The sequence below is a fragment of the Mirounga leonina genome, unplaced genomic scaffold (genome assembly GCF_011800145.1).
Source record: "Mirounga leonina isolate KUSES-001 unplaced genomic scaffold, KU_Mleo_1.0 Mir_82, whole genome shotgun sequence".
Lineage (NCBI taxonomy): Eukaryota > Metazoa > Chordata > Mammalia > Carnivora > Phocidae > Mirounga > Mirounga leonina.
In genome coordinates this window covers 32,953,453-32,975,471 of record NW_023270825.1, presented here as the reverse complement: position 1 = coordinate 32,975,471, position 22,019 = coordinate 32,953,453, and the positions used below count along the sequence as shown (strand labels likewise).

The window sequence follows — 22,019 nt, the reverse complement described above, 5'->3', positions numbered from 1 at the left end:
CATCACCCCACGCAACAAATTTGGTTTACAATTTTCTTCTGATTTCTAAGTTAACGATATGCTAAAACCATAAATTCATCGCAGTTTTGTAGGGAGTTTAGCCGAGGCCAATAAAAAAGAGCTTTAAGAAGCCACAGGAGAAATCTAGAGGCTTCTCTGGCCTCGGCGGGTGAAGGTGAACACTGAATTTACCTAAGTGAAAAACCATTAAGTAATCTGGGCTCTCATACCCTTCGAGCTATTTTTTGCCTCCTAGAGAGGCAGAACATACTGCTTAAGAACCAAGGCCTGCATCCTAGCTCTGCTGTCTGACCTGTCAAAGCCTCAGTTTCCTCACCTGTAAAATGGAGAGAATAGTACTTACACCTCACTCCAGTGTTGGGAGGATTAAATGTTAAGCCTTGAGAATAGGTAACATTGAACTGCTTAGGAACTCACCTGTTGGTTTTCCAATCACTACTGAAGTTACTTACAGAATAAAACCTCCGATTCAAAACAGGGTTTGCCAAAACTCAGCTCCTCCAGGACAGGCCTTAGATCTTACCTTTACCCAAAGTTTTAAATATAGGGGAGGCAAGAAAGGTTAGAAGGGTATAAAAACACTGAAGGTAGACTGCCTGGATTTAAATCCCAGATTCACCACTTTCTAGCTTTTTGACCTAGGACCAATTACTCCAGCTCCTTGGGCCTTAAAGTTTTCTTCTGTGAAATGTGGGATTAAAATAACAAGTATATCTTATGGTTGTTGTGATAATATAAATAAAACACTTGAAGCAGGGCCTGGCACATAACTAAGATTATTCTGCAGCAGGTATTAAATGTTCGCAAAATTACTTGGTACTTTAAAAAGCCTATGCTTACGATATCAATTGACTTAAATACAGTACTCATAAGCCAAGTGTTAACAATTTTACCCAAAACTGTTCCATAGCCAGTCACCTCAGAAATGCCCAGGACTGGGTACAAGAAAGCCTGAGTAAACATGGATGGCTCACCAAATCAAACAGCACGAAAAAACCTCAGTCAGCTCCTGATATGGCCACTCAAATGCCTCATCTTCCTATTTAATGGAAGACAGCAAGTGTTACTGCTTATAAAAAGTTACCTTATTACTTACTCTCAGATGAGAATTTTTTTTTCTTAGATTAGGAAAGAAAGTATTAATAACCCCTCTTAACTCACTGGCATGTTTATGAATACCCCAAAATTCAACAATCATCCCAGTAAGCTTATCAGGAAAACACGTACTATGAAGGGGCAGGGGGAAGGAGGAGACTCTCCATGTCCTCCATGTCTGCAGAGGAAGCTCTAACCCATGTGCCAATCTGAGGATAAGAACGTGACTGATAGTAAATTAAAAAAAAAAAAAGAACAATTCACTTTTAAATCATTTTACTGTTTATACCATAATCACATTAAAATTGGCAGAACTCTCATGACAGACAGGACAGAGACCTGTCATGCAAGGCAAACTGAAGGTTTCATAAAGCTGGAGAGAAGTACCAGGGTCCCAAGGATGGCCGCAGCGATCTCAGACAGCAGTGCCACGGTGTCGGTGTAGGTGGGAACACAGGCGGCCACAGCCATAGCTGGCGTGAGGCCACGGCTGCTTCCTAAGGGGGATTTCCTAATATGCTTGGTAAGCAGATCACTTGAACAAATGTACAAGGAGCAGGGTACTGCTTCTGCTGAATAAATTCTACAGGTTCCTGGGTAGGGGCTACAAATCTCATGTGATAAATGGTTGTTGAATTAGGATTGTGCAAAGGTAGTCCCATAACCAACATCCAGGGAAATTTTACCACCAGTGAAATTCTTAGGCCAAAAAATAAATAGCCACACATACCAAACCTACACACCGTGAATTAAAATGGTGCCATGTTAGAGCTTATGAAAGAACCAGAGCGGGAAAGATTATTCAAACAGAAGATCCTCATCCTTCTCTTCAGCCAAAAGATTAGCAGGCTCCATCACCTCACCAGCTGCCCTCCGTTGCTCCAAGTCCTTCTCAGATTTTTCCTTAAGGATCTTTTTCTTCTCCTGTATTTTCTTTAATCTGTAAAACAAAAGGAGGGAATTTTCTGAACACTGTTTCAGTTCTAAGTATATCTGACCTCTGCTAGTTTTGTAACAAGGATCATAAACACCTACAAACTAGAACAAAATTTTACTTTTATTTCAATTTCAGTGATCTATATAATCCATTTTTAAAATAAAGATTTGAGGTAGGATATACACATTTTAAGCTGATAATGGACTTTGAAGGGGTGGGGGGAAGGGAGACTATCCACGTCCTACATGTCTGCAGAGAAAGCTCTTTTTAGAAGACAATCCCATGTGCCAATCTGAGCATAAGAATGTGACTGATACTCTTAGCAGTAAATTTTTTTTAAAAAGTTCCTATCCCAGACTCAAACCTTGAAATCCATCCCTTGATAATGGAACACCTTTCAAGCATCAGACATTTATTAAAATTTTGAATCAGTTTGGATCACCACAATCCTGAATGTCACTGAAGGACAGAAACACAATAACCTTTTATAATTAAGATTATAAATCATAGATGGCCACATCTTCCCTGAACACAGGCCTTCACCTGTCTCCCACCATCTCTGAACCTGACACACTGACCTCTGTATACTACCTTTTTAGTATCTGTTGTCCCTACCAGCTCCAGTTGTTCATAACCAATTCATGTACATGCCTCACTTCTCTGAAGACTGTGCTAATTCTCGAATGGTATGATTTATATTATTACATAATGCCCCCAAGTACTTTATACTTTCTCCTGGAACATGTTCACCATGCAATACATAGTTGTTGATTAATTCCAGTTTCTTTTTATGAGGCAGACACCTGATCTAAATTATTATTTCATTTTAAAGAATCAAGTCTGTGAATAGTTTCTCCTAAGGGCCTAACTTTTTGGAGATGCCATATTTTAAATATATGCAAAACTTGGCATAGATTGGTCTCCAGAGCCTTCGCCCATATTATGTCTTGCTTCTCATTTATCAGAATAAAATGAAGGCGGGGTGCCTGGGTGGCTCAGTCGTTAAGCGTCTGCCTTCGGCTCAGGTCATGATCCCAGGGTCCTGGGATCGAGCCCCGCATCGGGCTCCCTGCTCAGCGGGAAGCCTGCTTCTCCCTGTCCCACTCCCCCTGCTTGTGTTCCCTCTCTCGCTGTGTCTCTCTCTGTCAAATAGATGGAATCTTTAAAAAAAAAAAAAAAAAAAAATGAAGGCTGTGCTAATTCTAAAGAACGTAAGCCAACAGTCTCTCAGCAAACTGAGCCTTTGGAATAGGAAAAACAAAAAAGGATCAATAATTGCCAATTCCAACAAACCTATAGAACTCTTCTCGCTCTCTCTCATCCAGCTCTGTGATGATATAAGCAAGGGTACGTTCAATCCGGGGAATGATGACTAGGGTTTAAAAAAATACACATATGAGAACTTCAGACCTTTTTTCAAATTGCCAGTGTTCATTTGTGTAACATTTTCTAATTGTAAAATTAATCTACATTTAATGCAGAAACCTTAGGAAACAAAAACAAAAAATAAAAGTAAGTATAATCCAACTACCCTAAAATAACTACTGTAAATATTTCGGTATATGCCCTTCTAGTGTCCTTTCTATGGACAGATAATATACACAATATATACAACACAATTCTGTGGACCACAATACACAAAACACTGAACATACTGAATTTATATGAATATACAACACTGAACCACAGATGTTATTTTAAATATAATCACAATCCCTGTTAAAAAGCAGATCAAGCAGAGAGCATGCACTAAGTTGAGTTTTAGGTTAGTCATAAGGTGCTGCTTTACAGAGAATTTGCCTATCTGCTTCTAAAATGTGAACTCGTAGGGGGCGCCTGGGTGGCTCAGTTGTTAAGCGTCTGCCTTCGGCTCAGGTCATGATCCCAGGGTCCTGGGATCGAGCCCCACATCGGGCTCCCTGCTCAGCAGGGAACCTGCTTCTCCCTCTCCCAGTCCCCCTGCTTGTGCTCTCTCTCTCTCACTCGCTCTCTGTCAAATAAATAAAATCTTTAAAAAGAAAGAAATTAAATAAAATGTGAACTCGTTGAGTGCTGGAAATATCACCTTACCCACTCTGTTTTGCTTGCAGTTCCACTTACAAGGTCTGGCACTAGCAACTGGTCAGGAAGTGTGTGTTGAGTTTTTAAAAATGAGGTAACTTCCTCTTTAACACTGAGAGTGCAAAATAACTTCTTTGCTGTTCAAAATCTGTTCCTTTCTTACCTTAAAATTGAGTATTTCTTTAATGAAAATAGAGTTTCTTTAACGGAAAGTATCGTGCCAACACTAAGCACAGTTACAGAATAATAAGAGATGGAAAATAAATGCATCAAATGGGAAAATGTTTAGGAATCAAGGAGAAGAGCAGGACATAAAGCCTACAGGAAAGGGATTTAAAGTTAAATATTTAATGTGTTTAAAAAGATCACTGAATCACTGGAAAGAACTAAAGAAAACACTAGGGCTTTTAAAAATTAGTTTTGTGGAGCGCCTGGGTGGCTCAGTCGTTAAGCGTCTGCCTTCGGCTCAGGTCATGATCCCAGGGTCCTGGGATCGAGCCCCACACTGGGCTCCCTGCTCGGCGGGAAGCCTGCTTCTCCCTCTCCCACTCCCCCTGCTTATGTTCCCTCTCTCGCTGTGTCGCTCTCTGTCAAAATAATAAAATCTTTAAAAAAAAAAAATAGTTTTGTCCTTTATTCATGACCAGAAATGAACTAAACACTTCAGAATTTTTAACTTAACCATTCCCTTATGTATATGGACTTGGGGGGGGTCACACAACTCTTTAAAGCACTTACTACTAACCCCTTCCCGTGCGGCTGCCCCACGCTGCCCTGCCCACTGGGGGTGGGGCAAGGTCTTACTCCCCTTGCGGTCGGTGCCTGGATCCCATGCAAACGTGGAGCTGTGGACAAGGGACGAACAAAGAGCCTCACAACAGCACACACTCACCGTGTTCAATGGCATTGACACGCCTGTTGGTTATCTTAATGGCTTCATCCAAAGTGACAAAGGAGGTCTAAAATAAGAGGACAAATTAATAACTTAAGCATGAAGTTTTCCTAATCGTGTCCTTTCTGGCTTTAAGCAGACTGCTTGGTTTGGAAACCAAGGCTACATTTCAACAATTTCCATAGAACACTATTTCCAGGCTATTATAATGAGTTTACTTCAGATTCGCCTAAAGTTATAAAAATGGCAAGGGGAGAGAATCAGGCACGATGACATATTATATACATGAACTGGCCACAAAGGGGAAAAAATAGCTTTCATGCATAAACTGTTATATTTGCAGTTAAATCTGGTATTGACCGCTGCCGTTCTCACCTACCAAAGAGTACAAGTCTACCGATGCGCACACGTTTCGTTAGTCATCAGTAGGGACGCTGGTGCGGAAACCACCATTTCAGAAATCACAATGTCTCTGGTTCGTGTCCCATAAAATCCCAGGAACAGCCTAAAGCCCTAAGCGCGGGACCCTCTCAGAGAAAGGACCCTCAGGTACCCACGCGCGGCAGGGGCTCTCCGGCTGCTGCGCTTACCTGAAGCGAAGCTAGTTCCACCAGTAACTCCACTGCTTTGGCGTAGTTCCTCTTTAATTTCGCCAACTGCTCGCCACCTCGGGCTAACCCAGTCAGTTCATAACCTGAAAGAACCAGTCAGGCAACATCTGTCATTACCGGGTAAATAACCTTCCCCACAAATTTCCCCAAAAGAAGTCAGACTAATACCAAACAAGGAGAAACGAATTCACTGACACCAGGCTAGGCTGCACAGTCAGTATGTTTGGTTTTTCCGATGTGAGGTTTTAAGCATTTGGGTTTTTTTAGTTTTTACTGAAAGTCCAGCTAAAATACAGTGTAATATTAGTTTTAGGTGTTCGGAATAGTGATTTAACACTTCCACGCAATACCTGGTGCTCTCACAAGCGCGCTCCTCACTCCCTATTGCCTATTTCACCCCTGCCCCCCCACCCCCTCCCGTAACCATCAGTTTGTTCTCTACAGTTAAGAGTAACAGTGATCATGTTTTTCTTCCCAAGGAAACTATTCTAAATATAACTATAGGAGAAGCTTTTAACCACTGGGCCCCACTGCCTTGGGCGTGACACAGCCTGACGCCCACAGTACAGTACCGTTCCCTAGAGGGGGGCTCCCTAGCTTGCTCCACTTCTTCATCTGAGCTACAGTAAACACTCTCTGTGAACCAGTGGAAGACGAGCGCCAAAAACTATTGTTTCTATGAAAAAAAGTTGATTACTTTGGAAAGACTCCATAAAGATGTGTTACTACCCAAATGCTATCAAATTAGGAAACGCTAAGACAATTGTAAAAAATTGAGAATGAGCTATAAAATCTAGGAAGATTTAGCATTCAGATTGCATCACAGAGTCTAAGACCTTATTTTACTTTATAGAAGCTCAAACTGGAAATTATAAACAATGCATTATGGGTGTAGTTTATGCACAAAGACAACACAGAAGTCTAATTAGTGGATTCATACTCAAAGGCCATGGGCTTGCACATTTTTTTAATAGCAAATGACTGTTTATGTATTTCTAGGTTGAAATAAAATATTTTAAGACATTATAATGTTTTTATTAACTGATTAACTCTTGTCCCAACTGTACCGTATAAGAAGGATGCTAACACTGGAACCACTAAACTCTAAGAAAGTCCATGCAGCACCAATTTTCCAGGAAAAGGTTCATTTAAAGAGGAATCTGGAGAACGCAGAAACATACACTACCAAAGTGTCACACTTACTGTCAGTTCCTTCATGGTAATGTTCAAACACTGGCAAAGTAACACCTGTTAAACACAAACATGTGGATTCACAAGCATGTCCATGAAGTACTGTTTCTTGATCACCCTTGTTCCCTGTGTTTCTTTTTCAGCAAATACTCAAAAGTCAAGAGACTGTCTGGAATTTAACTGGTTTCAATGAATGAATTTAGGAAGCTGGTACCTTAAGTGTCCATTCCTATTTAATAATCAAATTATCCTGAGTAATAAGAGATCAAGCTGTTACAATTATTTTTCATTCAGCTTTGAGGTATATGTAAAATGCAAAAAAAAAAAAAAATTGCACATACTTAATGTATACATTTTGATGAATTTAGATATATATATACACCCATGATACCATCACCACAATCAAGGTAATAAACATTATCACCTCCAAAGATTTGTGTCCCTTTTCTTGTGTGTACGTTAATACTCAACACAAGATCTACCCTAAGTTTTTAAATACGCAACACTGCATTGTTAACTATAGGCACTACATTGTACAGCCAATCTCTATAAAGTATTCTTCATGTATAACTGTAACTTTATCCCCATTTCCCCCACCCCCATCCTCTAGCAACCACCAGTTACAAAGATTTTAACATGTAAAGCAAATCAATTTATTCTAAGTAGAAGAGATTAATTAGGACATGAAGATCTTGCCGTATAAACAGGTTAATTTTTAAAGGTCATCTTTTCTTCCTAAGGATTCTGAAGGGTTGAAAAGTTACCTGCTACATTATCTTTCTTAGCTCGGATCTTCACTTGGGCTTTATTTACATTTTGGATAACTGTGGTGCTGCAGAAAAAGAAAAGGCCTTGATTTAGTTGAGATTTTAGAGTGAGAAATAAAACTACAGGGACCCATCAGGTAATTTCAACAAGGGTGAGATAGCTCAAGTATGTTTTGATAATTGTCTTTCCAGAAAAAGGAAAGACAATTATGCTGCCAGAGGAAGGTCTCAGAGAGCAAAGAATGAACCGTAGGAAAACGAATGATTTTAAAGTACACAGACTGCTTGAGTTTTCAGTCAGGCATGTGGTGCCACAGATGTGACTTTAAGGATTTTTATTCAGCCAATGTAATTTAGAGAAAACTCCTGGGGCGCCTGGGTGGCTCAGTCGTTAAGCGTCTGCCTTCGGCTCAGATCATGGTCCCAGGGTCCTGGGATCAAGCCCCGCATCGGGCTCCCTGCTCTGCGGGAGGCCTGCTTCTCCCTCTCTCGCTCTCTCTCTCTGTCAAATAAGTAAATAAAATCTTTTTAAAAAAAAATTTTTTTTTAGAGAAAACTCCTTCCTTCTAGGTTTGCTGTCCAAACCTTCTAGATTTGGCTAAGTAGGTGTTCAATTCCTTTACCCCGGAACCTAATTTCCATCTGGTTTTGTCTGACTCCCCAACCTGTTCTTATCATAAAGTGTTTTCACCATAACCACCCTAAAACGCATTCACATACCACTTACATACTGTTGATTCCCTCCTGCTGCTAGAACACTGGCAAAAATTAAAGTCCATCTCTTCAAGAGGCCTTAAGCCCCTGTGGTTGTAAGACCTGTCAGCTAATGCTCCTGAATAACACAAACTAGGAATGGAGACATCGTATCACTGGGTAAAGGCAACTAAAATAAAAAATCCTGAAAACAGTTTCCACCTCTGTCCCCAAATAGCCATCTGACCTCAGGAAGGCACTGAATTTAAAGGGAAAATAACAGGGGCGCCTGGGTGGCTCAGTTGGTTAAGCGACTGCCTTTGTCTCAGGTCATGATCCTGGAGTCCCTGGATCAAGTCCGGCATCGGGCTCCCTGCTCGGCAGGGAGTCTGCTTCTCCCTCTGACCCTCCCCCCTCTCATGTGCGCGCGCGCGCTCTCTCTCTCTCTCTCTCTCTCTCTCTCAAATAAATAAAATCTTTTAAAAAAAAAAAAAAGGGAAAATAACAATGTTTGCCTGGTTTACCACACAAGCTTATCTGGGGAGAATCACACAACATGACTGGCAAAACCCCCCTGTAAAGCAAAAACTAAACCATTTTACATGCTTTGTATATAAAGCATATTTGATATGACAAAACTCTTAGAATTCATGCCCTTTAAACCAATTCCATTCTCAAACTTATCCTAAGGAAATAATTCTACAGAAACAAAAATATATATGCATGAAAATGTTCATGGCATCTTTTCTAATATTCTAAAACTCTGAAAATCAACCCAAAAGTTCACCATTAGGAGAAACAGTTAATAAATTATGTACATCTAGAGAAAGGTTATACAGCTACGTGAAAATAAGATGTTTAGGACACAATGTTAAATGAAAACAGACTACAGAATGTTAAGTATACTGTGCCTACAACTCTGTACCAGACACGTGTGTATAATAAAGACACTGGTGTTAGGGTCATATAACCCTATCATTTGTCTTCAGTGCTTAGATGTTTTATCATTAACAGTAACTTTTAAGGGAAATTATGAACATGAAAGCACTGTGACTTTTTAAAACACCCCATTAAGTTCTTCTTACCTGAAATCCCCTGCTGTGAACTTGGCCTCAGCAAGTGAAAAGGCAGCTTCTCTCATCACTTCACCCATCAACATTTTAGTCTGGAAAAGCATAAACCAACAGCTGATTCAACTCGTTTTGTACAAGGAAAAAAACATCAATATCATGTTCCTTTAATAACCAGTATTTTATACAAGGTGTGTCTAAAATATTGACTTGGTAACAAAAATGGATATCCAATTTTGCTTGAACAGTTTTGGTTATGGTCACTAACAGTGTTGCAACACCATATATTTTATAATTAAAACATCAGAATAAAGACATTAAGAAATAGAAAGTGATCTTTACTAAAGGACCTATCTTATTCCTGCATGGGTCCATACTAATGTGCTCAAATTAATCTCTCAAATTCACCGCAGTGCAGTGAAAATCTTAATGGCATAGTGATTCTAATATAAACCTGGAATATTTAATGTTTGAAAAAATCCAACAATCTTTTTGAAAGAAAAAAAGCTGGGGCAGGTAGGCAGAATTGCCAAGTATTTTTTCTTTTTAATATTTTATTTATTTATTTGAGAGAGCGAGAATGAGAGAGAGAAAGAGAGCACATGAGGGGGGAGGGTCAGAGGGAGAGGCAGACTCCCCGCCGAGCAGGGAGCCTGATGCGGGACTCGATCCCGGGACTCCAGGATCATGACCTGAGCCGAAGGCAGTCGCTTAACCAACTGAACCACCCAGGCACCCAGAATTGCCAAGTATTAAAAATAAGGAAATATATCCAATATGGGGACAAATAAGTCAGTGAAATGTAATAGAGTTCAGAAAGAGCTGCAGGTCTCTATGGAAATTTAGTAACATAAAGAGACCATTCAAATGGCCACCCACTTACAAAATGAGCTTGTCCCTATCTCCTTACATCACACACTCCAGAAATTCTTAAAAATAAAACTTAAAAAAAAAAAAACTATAAAACACAGAATACTTTCTTAATCTTTTTAGGCCTTCCTAAGCACTATATATAACCCAAAAGCCACATTAAAAAAAAAAAAAAGACTAACAGATTTGACCAAGTATTTTTTTTAAAAAGTTAAAGGCCAGAGGGAAATATTTTTAGTATTTTACACACTAACTAGAATATTTGTAGAACTCCTACAAAAAGAAAGAAATTCACCAAGAAAATCAAATTACCCATAAACATGAAAAGATGCTCAACCTCACAATCAAAAGTAATACAAATTAAAGATACTAATTTTAGGGGCATCTGCGTGGCTCAGTCAGTTGAGTGTCCAACTCTTGATTTTGGCTCAGGGCATGATTTCAGGGTCGTGAGATCGAGCCCTGCGTCAAGCTCCGTGCTCATCATGGAGTCTGCTTGGGATTCACTCTCTCCCTTTACCCTTCCCTTGGCTCACTCGCTCACTCTCTCTCTGAAATAAATACATCTTTTTTAAAAAAATGAATAAAAATAAAAGACACCATTTTAGCTCAATAGATTGGCAACAAATAAAAAAGACTGACACCCAATTAGGGAGAATCTGAAAGAATAGATCCTCTCACTAATCATTTGGTGGGAATGTAAATTAGTATTATAAAGTTGGAGAACAATGTGGCAATTATCCATCAAAATTTAAATGAATAGGGGCACCTGGGTGGCTCACTTGGTTAAGCATCTGCCTTTGGTTCAGGTCACGATCTCAGGGTCCTGGGCTCGAGTCCCACATCAGGCTCTCTGCTCAGCGGGGAGTCTGCTTCTGTGCCCCAAACCCCCCACTCCCACTCATGCGCTCTCTCACTCTCAACTAAATTTTTTAAAAACCTTTAAAAAAATGCAAATGACAGATCCTGAAGATTCTAAGACTTTCCAGAGAAATGCTAGCACACACACTGTTAGAAGGTGGAGGAGGAACAGTATAGTATCCTCCAGAGGGAGAAGGCACTCTGAGTCGGAAAAACAGTACAAGCCACTCCATACTACTTACACAGAGTTTTACTCCAGGTAACCTACCGACAGGGAGGGATCGGGAAGACAAACAACCCAGGCAGCTATACAGCTGCTCTCCCCACCCCGTTCCCTGCCAAGTCTGCATCATAACCACTTTTATAGAGCGAGGGGGCGTGGTGGGGAGGTCACAGGGTAGTTACGTAACGTGGTGGTACCCTCTGTGCGCCAGCCATCTCTACTAGCTGCGTCAGCGGCACCCTTGGTACACCACTTAGGAAAGATGAGAACAACCCTTCCCACCTTTCAATCAGGGCTAACATTAACCTCCCTGGGGCCCAGAACACACAGCCCCACGGAGTCCCTGTGTGGCATGAACAAGATGGAGGAGCTGAAACGGGAGGCAGTGTTGTCAGCACTCCTACACTCTACCCTCGATATCCTTCCGGCCCGGATCATCTTCTCACGCCATTCTTCCGCAAGGACCATACAGCCAGGTACTGGGAGGTGACCTGCATCCCTGTACCACAGCAGCAATATGATTATACTTCTAAGACCAGAGAGAATACTTAGAACTGTGGTTCCCCAACAACCCAGTAAAGAGGTCCTTTCCACAGATGCAGCAGTTGGAGTGACTGTAAACTTCGGTGTAAGCGTGGCCTGTAACAAGATGTTTCCAGACACAACAGAAACATTAACAATGCAAGGTTATGGGCTGTAAGAAATGTCTTACAAGCAATAGATATGGCAAATCTTCAGTTAGCAACAACAGGGTAGTGGTTTCGTCCCCATGAGGTAATATATATCATCCCTGGCTTTGGTATTTTCCCTGGGAGATGAAACCATTTATTTTGCTCCTTAAGATCATCAGAGGATGTATCTACGTTGTACATACACAACCATACTGACAACCCTACCTCCACACCAAGAGTCAGAGGTTCAGAAGCAGTTCTTTGCATGTGCTGGGCCCTGACCAATATATAATGAAGGGTTAAGGATACCGGATGTGAGGCCTTGCCCCAAGGGATTAGGACACCAAGCCACCTGGAGGAGGCATTCCAAGTCAATTTCCAAGGAACTTGTAGTCCGCCCAATACACCCCAGGGTATGGCACGGTGACCATCACCTGAGGCGGTACTGGAGGCAGTCCTTGTCAGCAGCTTGTAGACTGAAATATTTTATTTTCTTTTAAAGATTTTGTTTATTTGAGAGAGAGAGACAGTGACAGAGATAGTGACAGAGAGCGCAAGTGGGGAGGAGAGGAAGAAGCAGGCTCCCACCAAGCAGGGAGCCTGACGTAGAACTCGATCCCAGGACCCCGGGATCATGACCTGAGCCGAAGGCAGACGCTTAACCGACTGAGTCACCCAGGCGCCCCTGTAGATTGAAATATTTTAAAGGCAAACATAATCTTTTTACTATTTGCCGAGTAGTTCTGGGACCTCAGTCAGTGTCCTGATTTACGATGAACCCACTCTGCTACATCAGACAGAATCAGCATTTCCTCCAGGAGAACTTGTGCGTGGCCTAGAGCGTTTGCCTCATAACTGCCTGGTAGTGTGGATGGGGAGTGAGCAGGGACACAGGTCATACTTGGACAGCTGCATCAGGCTCAGGGCATACTTCCCAAACACCTTCCCACGGCTCTACTCCCCACAGAGCTCTATTTAGTATACCCCAACCGGGGCACCTGGATGGCTCAGTCGTTAAGCATCTGCCTTCGGCTCAGGTCATGATCTCAGGGTCCTGGGATCAAACCCCACATCGGGCTCCCTACTCCGCGGGAGGCCTGCTTCTCCCTCTCCCACTTCCCCTGCTTGTGTTCCCTCTCTCACTGTGTCTCTGTCAAATAAATAAATAAAATCTTTTAAAAATAAATAAATCAATAAATAACATACCCTACCCTTCTCTGTGCCATCAAAGCATCCATGCTGTCAACCCTTACAACACTGCCCAGCTGCAGTAGCCAAATCAATGCGCACTGGCTCGTAGGTCAACATAATCCATACCACTCTCAATTCTGCCCACGGACTACTTTGTTTAGTTTTTTCTTCAAACCAAAGTACATCAGAATCCAGCCGAATCGCAGAGGAATGCCAAATAGGTAGGTTTCCCCTGCAACTGCCATCAGTATACTATGCATCCACCGGAGGCGAGGCTTTCCCTTCCTTTACTTAGGGGAAGGGAGGGACAATGTCAGCGACTCCTGGAAGTTGGGTTGGGTCGACTTAGGTGACCGGCCCTATTAATGAGTATAGCTCATGAGATAGTGGGTTGGTTATTTACAAGTGCTCCTCCACTGTAGGTAAGCATGTTATTTCTAGAAGGTGCTTCCCTGGGCATAGGCACACTTAGGTTTGCTGAACAAGTCCTTAATTCATGCCATCATAGGCAAATCAGCACTCATTCCTTCTGTCTGTTGCAGTGCAAGATACACAGCCAATAGTTGTTCTTCCATGAGACTACACCTGGTTTCTATTCCCTTCCATAAATGAGACCAGAAATCTAACAGGATCCCACAAGCCCCAGCCAAGCCCTTCTAGATAAAAATTTACATCTAATTCACAACTCACACCTGGCATTAATACCCCCAAGGTCCATACTTGTTTTACTGCCATTTTTGCCCTTAAGATAGCCTCTTATTGGAGCACCTCAGTTAGTTAAGCGTCTGCCTTTGGTTCAGGCTGTGATCTTGGGGTCCTGGGATGGAGCCCCATGACCTCAGGCTTCCTGCTCAGCTGGGAGTCTGCTTCTCCCTTTCCTTCTGCTCCTCTTCTCCCTTCTCATGCTCTCTAGTAAATATAGCCTCTTATCAGTTTGCACCCCAATCCCATCGGCTTACCCTCCTAACCAAGGCATTTAAAAAGTCTTAATATCTACTCTATTGCTAGATAGGGAACAAAAAGTCTCCAGTAACCCAATAAACCAAAAGCCTGTAATTCCTCTACCATTTTAGGGACTGGGAAGGCTTGCATTTTACTAATGACTGTCTCTGACATCACTTGTCTTACTTGACCAGATGATGCCCATGAACTTTACCGATTAACCCAGCCCTTGGATCTTGTCGGTATTTACCTTCCATAATGCTTAGCAAGACCAAATTGGGTTGTCTGAATTTTCTTTCAGGATCCTGTATAAAATTAGATCTTGCCATAATTGTTTGAGAGACCTCAATGGGCCCCATTTCTGCAATTTTATCACTGGGAGAATCCTTTGTTTTTCCTGTTTTTCAACCTATTTCCCTTATGGCGGATTCTTTTGGTTTCCCTTACGTCAGCCACCATGGTAGCAATGGACCGATTAACCATAGGGGCAAGGACAGATACTAAGTCCCACACCATGCCCCCGTGGCTGACTGTAATATAAGGTCTTCAAAAGAGAAAAGTAATTCTTTGTCTAGATCTCTAAAATGCTAGGTGTAAATGGCAGGTTTCATTCCCCGTTCACACAGAATTTCTTGTAGTTCTTCCCTGGAGATCAAGGAACATACCCCTTTTAGGCCAAGTTATCTTAATTCTAGCATTTATCCAATCAAGTTAACTAAGTGCCTGAGATTCTGTCCCAGGATTGTGGCATATATTTGTTGCAAGGCAGAATGAGCACTGACTGAGGCCATTTTTGACATCCCAAACCTCCAAGAGGATACCCTCTTCCCGGTATCCCACCGTGGCAACGCCCATGCTGCCACCCCTTGTCGGCCGCCCTGCCTAAAGCAGCTGACCTGTTCCACTGAGTCAGTGGCAGAATACTCATTCCCTCACTGTCATACCCTGACTAGTGGGAATTTTTTCTCCCTCATCCTCAGGCAAGCAGGTAGCCTGGGGCTCTGTTTGAATCAGAGGGCGTGTCTATATATCATGTTCCTCCTCTAGGACAACCTCCTCCTCACCAGAGTCATCACCCCAGGGATCCCAGGCCTCTGGGTCCCCACTCTCCTGAGACATCACAGTTCTCCCTTCAGTGTGCAGCGGCTGGCACTCACCCTCTCTACCCTCCCAAGCCCGTAATTCCCAAGTGTCCCTCCTGCTGTTGGGGTTCCTCCAGACACAGCATCCCGAGAGGAGGAACATGTGGCTCACACATCCCCTTCCAAAGCCAACACTTCTCCGGTCTGCAGTCTGCTCCGATTCCCGCCCTATTCCCGACTCCCCTCCCCGGCACTTCACCAAGCACACACGGAGGTCCAGCCATGCTGCAACCGCTGGGCGGCGGCTCTCCCTTCTCCTCTCAGGTAGGCCTTCTAACCCCCTGCTTTCATAGAGTGAGGGGCTTGGGGGGGCGGTCACGGGATAGTTAGCTCAAATGGCGCCTCCTGCGCGCCACTCTAGGGAGGGTCAGAACAAAGCCTTCCCGCATTCTGGTCAGGGCAAACATTAACCTCCATGGAGCCCACAACACACAGCCCCGAGGAAGGTGACAGTGCAGCCATGAACAAGAGGGAGGGCCAAAGATGGAGTCAGTGTTGTCAGTACTCTTACACATACACATAAGGACTGAAGAGTACTCTCCCTCACTAAATAGTAAAACTATGCATTCATCAACAGAAAAATGGTTAAATTCCATTATCCATTCGATGGCATTCCACGCAGCTGTTATAAAGAAAGAGGCAGATCTATATATCGATGTAGAAAGTGGTCTATACTCTGCCAGGGGGAATAGGCAGGAATTGAATTATATAATGTATAACAGCTGCATGTTACTAAAAACATCCATGATGAAAGACAGACAGAAAGACTATAAATCAAAGTGTCACAGAGAACTCTGGGAAATGAGAAAGGTAGTTGGGAGGAGGAGGGGAATAATCTTCATTTTTTAAAATATTTCCATATTCACATTCCATTTACCTAAAAAGCGCTGAATTGAAACATACTATGTGCCAGCACTGTTCTAGGCACAGGAAATAAGTGCTGAAAGGATTAAGTCCCTGCTTTCACAGAACTAACACTCTCTAGTGGGGGCAACCAATCAAACAAGAAAATATGCAGTAGTACATGCTATGACAAAAATAAGGAAACATGGGGTGCCTGAGTGATGCAACTAGTTAAGCGTCAGACTCTTGGTTTCACCTCAGGTCATGATCTCACCATTGTGAGATCGAACCCCGCGTCTGGCTCTACACTAAGTGTGGAATCTGCTTAAGACTCTCTCTCCACCCTCTCCCTCTGCCCCTCTCCGTGCTCCTGCTCTCTTTCTCCCCTCTCTCTCTCAAATAAATAAATCTTTTAAAAAAAAAATAAGGAAACAAGACAGAGGTAAATATAGTGGTCACTTCAGATTGGGTGATCAGGGATGGCTTCTCTGAAGAGACCAGAATGATCAGAGGAGTAAATCATAAGTTCTGGGAAAGAACATTTCAAGCAGAAGAAACAGCTAATGAAGGTAATGAAAAGGTCCTGGAGGAAAATGGCAGGGAGAATGCTCCAAATGAGGTCAGAGTGGCAGGCAGGGGCCAGATCGGATCAAGTGGGGCTTGGCAGGCAAGAGTAATGAGCCCATATTTTATATTAAATTATCGGAAACTTGTTACAGTCATAATGGTATTTCTACTTCTGAAAGAAAGAAATTTAATTAAAATAACTTAAAAATTAAAATGCCAAAAGCCATGCTGGATTTTCCTTAAATATCTCTAAAATAACTGTTCTAAGTACAGTTCATTCTACCTCTATTATCTTCTTTAGGATCTGTCGAAATCGAAGAGTTAAGGCATCAGATTTTTTCTTCAGGAGGTTTCGACCTGTCTGTGCTCCTTTTAATCGAGCCTTCATGATGGTCTGTGCCCTATATAAACAAAATTAAAAATATTTATTCCCACTGTTTAAAAAACATAAGAATACTTCCCCCAATATAGTACTAAAATTATGCTTTACTCTTTGATGTCATGAGAATAAGAATATATAGCATCTGTGCTGACAGTTATAATTAATTGGTTTCTCAATACTGTAGATTTCCATTTTCAGTGTTCCATAAATAAGAAGTTCATTTATTTAAAACAGAAATAATTCTTTGACCAATATCTGGGAAAAGTTATTTATTAAATCATAATAAAATTTATCAGGAGTCCTACTTTATGATGCCACCATAGCTAAAATATTTATTTGATTTGCAAGTTAAGATAATGTCTGTGTTTCCATTATAGGTGTATTAAGCATTTTTAAAAAATCTGTCCACTAATAAATATCAAAATTTGAAATGCACTTACCTTCAGGACCAACAATTCCACTGTGAGGAATTTATCCTAAAGATTTACTCCCACATGTACACAAAAATATATACAAGGTTAAGGATGGGTACTCCAGACTTGTGTGTAATAGCAAAAGGGTGGAAACCAGCTAAATGTTCCATAAATCATGGTTCACATAAAATGGAACAATATGCAGTCATAAAAAAGAGGAAGGTAAAAGAAGAATATAATCTATATTATATTCTCTTACTCATGCAAAGTAAGGGATAAATATGCTTATATTGATACAGAGAATACTTCTAGAAAAGATTCACAGAAACTGCTAACAGTTTCCTTTGGGAAATGGGACTGAGTGGAAAAAATGGATTTACTTTTTACTGTATTTATAATACTCTTTTGGACCTTCTCTAATATATACCACAACCAATAATTACTTTTTCTACTAAAAGTGTGGCAATAAAGTATTTTCATTTCATCAGACAAAATCCTACTACCAATACTTTTATTTACTTGTAAATGACTCAAGGAACCAATGACACATATTTCTGAAAAGTGACAAACTACAGAACTCTTCTTACCTCTTATTCCAATCTTTTCCCATTAGAAACCCCAATACCAAAGTCAAGAAAATAACAGCAGAAATTGACATTTCTGTTCTTGCTACCATATGCCAGATAAAATTTAATAAGAAAAAAATAGGAAATATGATTTAACAATAGATTGTATAATGTAGATTCTTAAGGTGATTTGTATAAGGGGATATAATTTCATATGACCGGTGTTATAACCAACTGCAAAATAGCATGTATTAATGGACCTTTGGGTAAATTCTTAGATTTTACTGAAATCTTTTACCATAGGGGAAAGGTTACTGAGACGATTCTATAGCTGGAATAAACTTTGAACATTATCTTGAAAATGAGACTTAGAAAAATGAAACACTTTCTCCCAGTCATTCTAGGAAAAAAAAAACAAAAGTGATTGAAACACATTTCTGACTCCAGTTCCTTGCCCAAGGCTCAAACTAAACTCAAACCTAGGCCCACTGTATCCCAACCACATGCCACACTGCCTACTACAAATAGCATCAGACGAACAGTCCTCTCTTTGAAAACTACTATTAGTAGTTGAATTTGCACTGACTGGCCTCATTGGAGGTCTAACCAAGTGAAGCTGGTTCAGTTTCCAGCCTTAGCTGGAGCTATCCACTCCAATGTGTATATTTAGCATATTATCTTGTTAACACTAATGACCAGAATCTGGGCTCAAAGACTTGGATCAAATTTAAGTCAAATCCCAGTATTGCAGATTCAATATAGTAAAAAAGGTGAGCTGGTTGATAAAATTGAATTTACCATGCTAATTTTAATTTCCTCCTAGCTAATGGCACCTCTGTGAAATAAACACATTTTAATTCTTGAGACGTGAAGAGTGACTTGCCTAAGGGCTTACAGCCAGTATGTCATAGAACCTGGATTTGACGGACTCCTGTTTGCAAATCCTTCATGCTTCTTTTTCTTTTGCTTTCACTCTAAACTTGTTTTGTTCTCTCTGCTGCCTAAGTGGGAGACAGCCCCACTTCACAGAATAACACTGTAAGGTGGAACTGACACAGAAGTCACTAAAGTATTTTCTATCCTAGCTCTTAAAAAACCGACTCCTTTATAAGTTTTAGTGCTGCTCAGCACTAGGAAAAAAGTTCAACCTTCAGCTAGAACAATGACTTTGTTTCCAGCTGAATCAAAGACATCTGACTACATGACAAAATACCTGCTGCTAAGCCTTGGGGAAAATATTTAGAGAAGCAGTAACTTCCGGCACCTTATTTTCCTCTCAATCAGCAAGCTGAGTGCTCTCAAATAGCAATTTTCAATTTACAAACCTATTAGTCTTCTTGTCTATGCTCAAAGAAGTCCATTTTCACTTCTTAGTCTCAAAGTAAAAAAAAAAAATGTTAACATTCTGACTACTATCAAAAATAAACACAGCCACGGGGCACCTGGGTGGCTCAGTTGTTAAGCGTCTGCCTTCAGCTCAGGTCATGATCCCAGGGTCCTGGGATCGAGCCCCGCATCGAGCTCCCTGCTCAGCGGGAAGCCTGCTTCTCCCTCTCCCTCTGCCCCTGCTTGTGTTCCCTCTCTCGCTGTGTCTTTGTCAAATAAATAAATAAAATCTTAAAAAAAAAAAACCACACAGCCAGACATTAAAGTGGTGAAAACAGATTTTGTTCAGTAACCACTGACAGTAGCAGAAAAAGCTGAGCTCCATTCTGACTTGTGCAGAAGTGGTTGGGCATTCTAAAGGAAGAATAGGGAGAGGAGCAAAAGCTGACTCAAGAAGAGTCACAGAAGCAAAAAATTACAAAGGGCTGGTCACTGAAAATGACACTTGGCCAGCTATGTCTGCTAGCTGGCAATCATGGAAGTTAGGATTCTATCCTCCCAGAGACTGGGAGACGTCCATCCTTCCTAATAACTACATTTCAAAGAAATGGCTTTCTGATCCTTGAGAATGACAATTCTAAGTTGTAGGAGAGATATATATATTTCAAAAATAAAAGAAAGGATTCATAATTGTAAGCCATTTTTAGTGAATGCCCTAAGAAAGGGAGGTAAGGGGCCTAATCATCAGGTATTGGATAGAACAAACAATAAATTCTCCTGGAAGCACTGGGCTTTCTCAGGCAGGCATTTTAATGGGTGCCAGGGTCATTCAAAGAGCACAGCCTTAGGCCATGCTAGTTTGGTGGTCTTTCAGTGCAGACATTGGTTAGAGTCTGGGTCAAGTGCTGGGAGTTCTGGTAGCCTTAATCCTTATCTATTTTACAGACAGTGCCTTTCTCCACAACTGACTTGCTTCCCACCTAATAGAAACACCTGCTAAAAAATCAGTAGGTGAAGGTAAAAAATAAGCAAACAAAACCCCAAACCCTTTCATTTCATTAAGAGCTGCAGCCAACCTGGAAGAGACAGAAATGTAAGTCTGGGGTTTGAAAAATAATTCTTTTATTTTAGGCAATCTCAGATTCTCTGAGAAAAAAGTCAGGATGAAGAAAAAAAACCCAGAACATCCCCAAAGAAATAGGACCACAATCAAATATCTAAATGTCAAAGCCAAACCTGATTTTCTACTCCTCACTGGGGAAAAAAAAGAGAGAGAGAGAGAGAGAGGAAGTAGAAGAGGAGAGGGCAAATAACTAATCTTTACTTTCCACACATTGTTAGGCAAATTTGAGAAAACTACAAAACCTTTAAAAACTGGCCAGAGGTAGCTGGGTGGCTCAATCCGTTAAGCACCTGCCTTCAGTTCAGGTCATGATCCCAGAGTCCTGGGATTGAGCCCCGCATCGGACTCCCTGATCAGCAGGGAGCCTGCTTCTCCCTCTCCCTCTGCCTCTGCCTGCCGCTCCCCTTGCTTGTGCTCTCTCCCTCTCTCTCTCTCTGTCAGATTAATAAAATCTTAAAATAATAATGACAACAACAATAAAAACTGGCCCAACGCTTAAGGCGCTATGCTTTTTTTTGTAGACCTTCTATGGATTAATTCTCAAGACACTCTCTCCTCCTGGAGACAGCTCACATTTCGGTGGGAAAGATATGTAAACAAATATCCACTTTACAATTTGGTGGGTGGTATTAACCGAGGTCTGTCTGAATGAGGCGCAATGGTGATGGAGCAAATGGACTGCCTCGAAAATTCAGGGGTATCTTCCCACCGCAGGTAACATTTCATGGGATCTTGGAAAAGGAGAAAGGGGATCCAAGATCAAATCTGACGTCCACGCTAGGGCAATTCGATTCAACCCCCAATTTGGCCTAGAAGCCTCTCTGTGTGCTTCTCATCATAGTAAACTTCCCCTCTCAAAGCATTTATCAGACCTCGCTAGCTGGTCCATCTCTCCGTTAAACTGTGAGCTCTTAGGCAAAACTGGCGATGATTCACAGTTCTATAAAACCACTACCCAGCTCACTAAGGGACTACGGGATGAATGACTCGATTGATGAATAAAGTCAGCGGTCCTCCGTAAAAACCAGCAGGCCGGGTGGCCTGTTCCTACGGGTTGGGATTGCTCTGTCCAGTATGGTTCCCTCAGAGGAATGTGTGAGGGAGCCGTCAGGGAGCATCGCCCCAGACTCACGAAAAGGGACGGGGGAGAGCTCAAGATCCCAGCAAACAAGGAACCTCGCTGCTGGTCCAGGGTATGCAGGGACTGCTGCTCGGGACAGGCGTTCAAGAACCTAGAAATGCTGGTGGACCCGTTCTTTTACTCACATGCGCGAGGGAAAGATTTCAATTCGGTCTTTGCCCGACATTCTGACGATGACAGTTTGGCTCGGATCTCCGGCCGGGAAACCGAGGCTGCAACTGCCCCAACCACAGGGTCTTCCTCTAAGGGAGTCAGCTGGTTGTGTCACCTGACCTCCTCGCGTTGCTAAGTGGCAGCTGGGGTACGTATATACGCATTCTTCACTTCCGCTTCCTGTTGGCCCGGGGGGAGGGTGGGGGGGGAGGACAAGAATGAGGCGATGCCCGGATGTTAAGGCCTCGAACCCGGCACTGAACGGCC

At 41.9% G+C, this 22,019-nt stretch overlaps 1 protein-coding gene across 1 annotated transcript; it reads right to left on the bottom strand.

Moving 5' to 3' along the window:
- Nucleotides 1-1,375: 1,375 nt before the first annotated feature.
- Nucleotides 1,376-21,901, bottom strand: ATP6V1D (ATPase H+ transporting V1 subunit D). Its single transcript, XM_034992409.1, has 9 exons — nucleotides 21,725-21,901; nucleotides 16,932-17,049; nucleotides 9,354-9,433; nucleotides 7,573-7,640; nucleotides 6,821-6,865; nucleotides 5,597-5,700; nucleotides 5,007-5,073; nucleotides 3,347-3,425; nucleotides 1,376-2,056 (listed from the first exon to the last, which is right to left on the bottom strand). The coding sequence occupies exons 1-9, from the start codon at nucleotides 21,763-21,765 to the stop codon at nucleotides 1,915-1,917; spliced, it is 744 nt and encodes a 247-aa protein (XP_034848300.1). The 5' UTR covers nucleotides 21,766-21,901; the 3' UTR covers nucleotides 1,376-1,914.
- Nucleotides 21,902-22,019: the final 118 nt, after the last annotated feature.

Bases quoted from the DNA above. Each gene is read 5' to 3' on its own strand.
- ATP6V1D (XM_034992409.1), bottom strand. From the start codon at position 21,765: ATGTCGGGCAAAGACCGAATTGAAATCTTTCCCTCGCGCAT. The intron at 7,641-9,353 runs GTAAGAAGAACT...CTTTTTCTGCAG, and splicing joins TTCACAGCAGGGGATTTCAG to CACCACAGTTATCCAAAATG. The intron at 6,866-7,572 runs GTAACTTTTCAA...TGTGTTTAACAG, and splicing joins TAAGAAAGATAATGTAGCAG to GTGTTACTTTGCCAGTGTTT.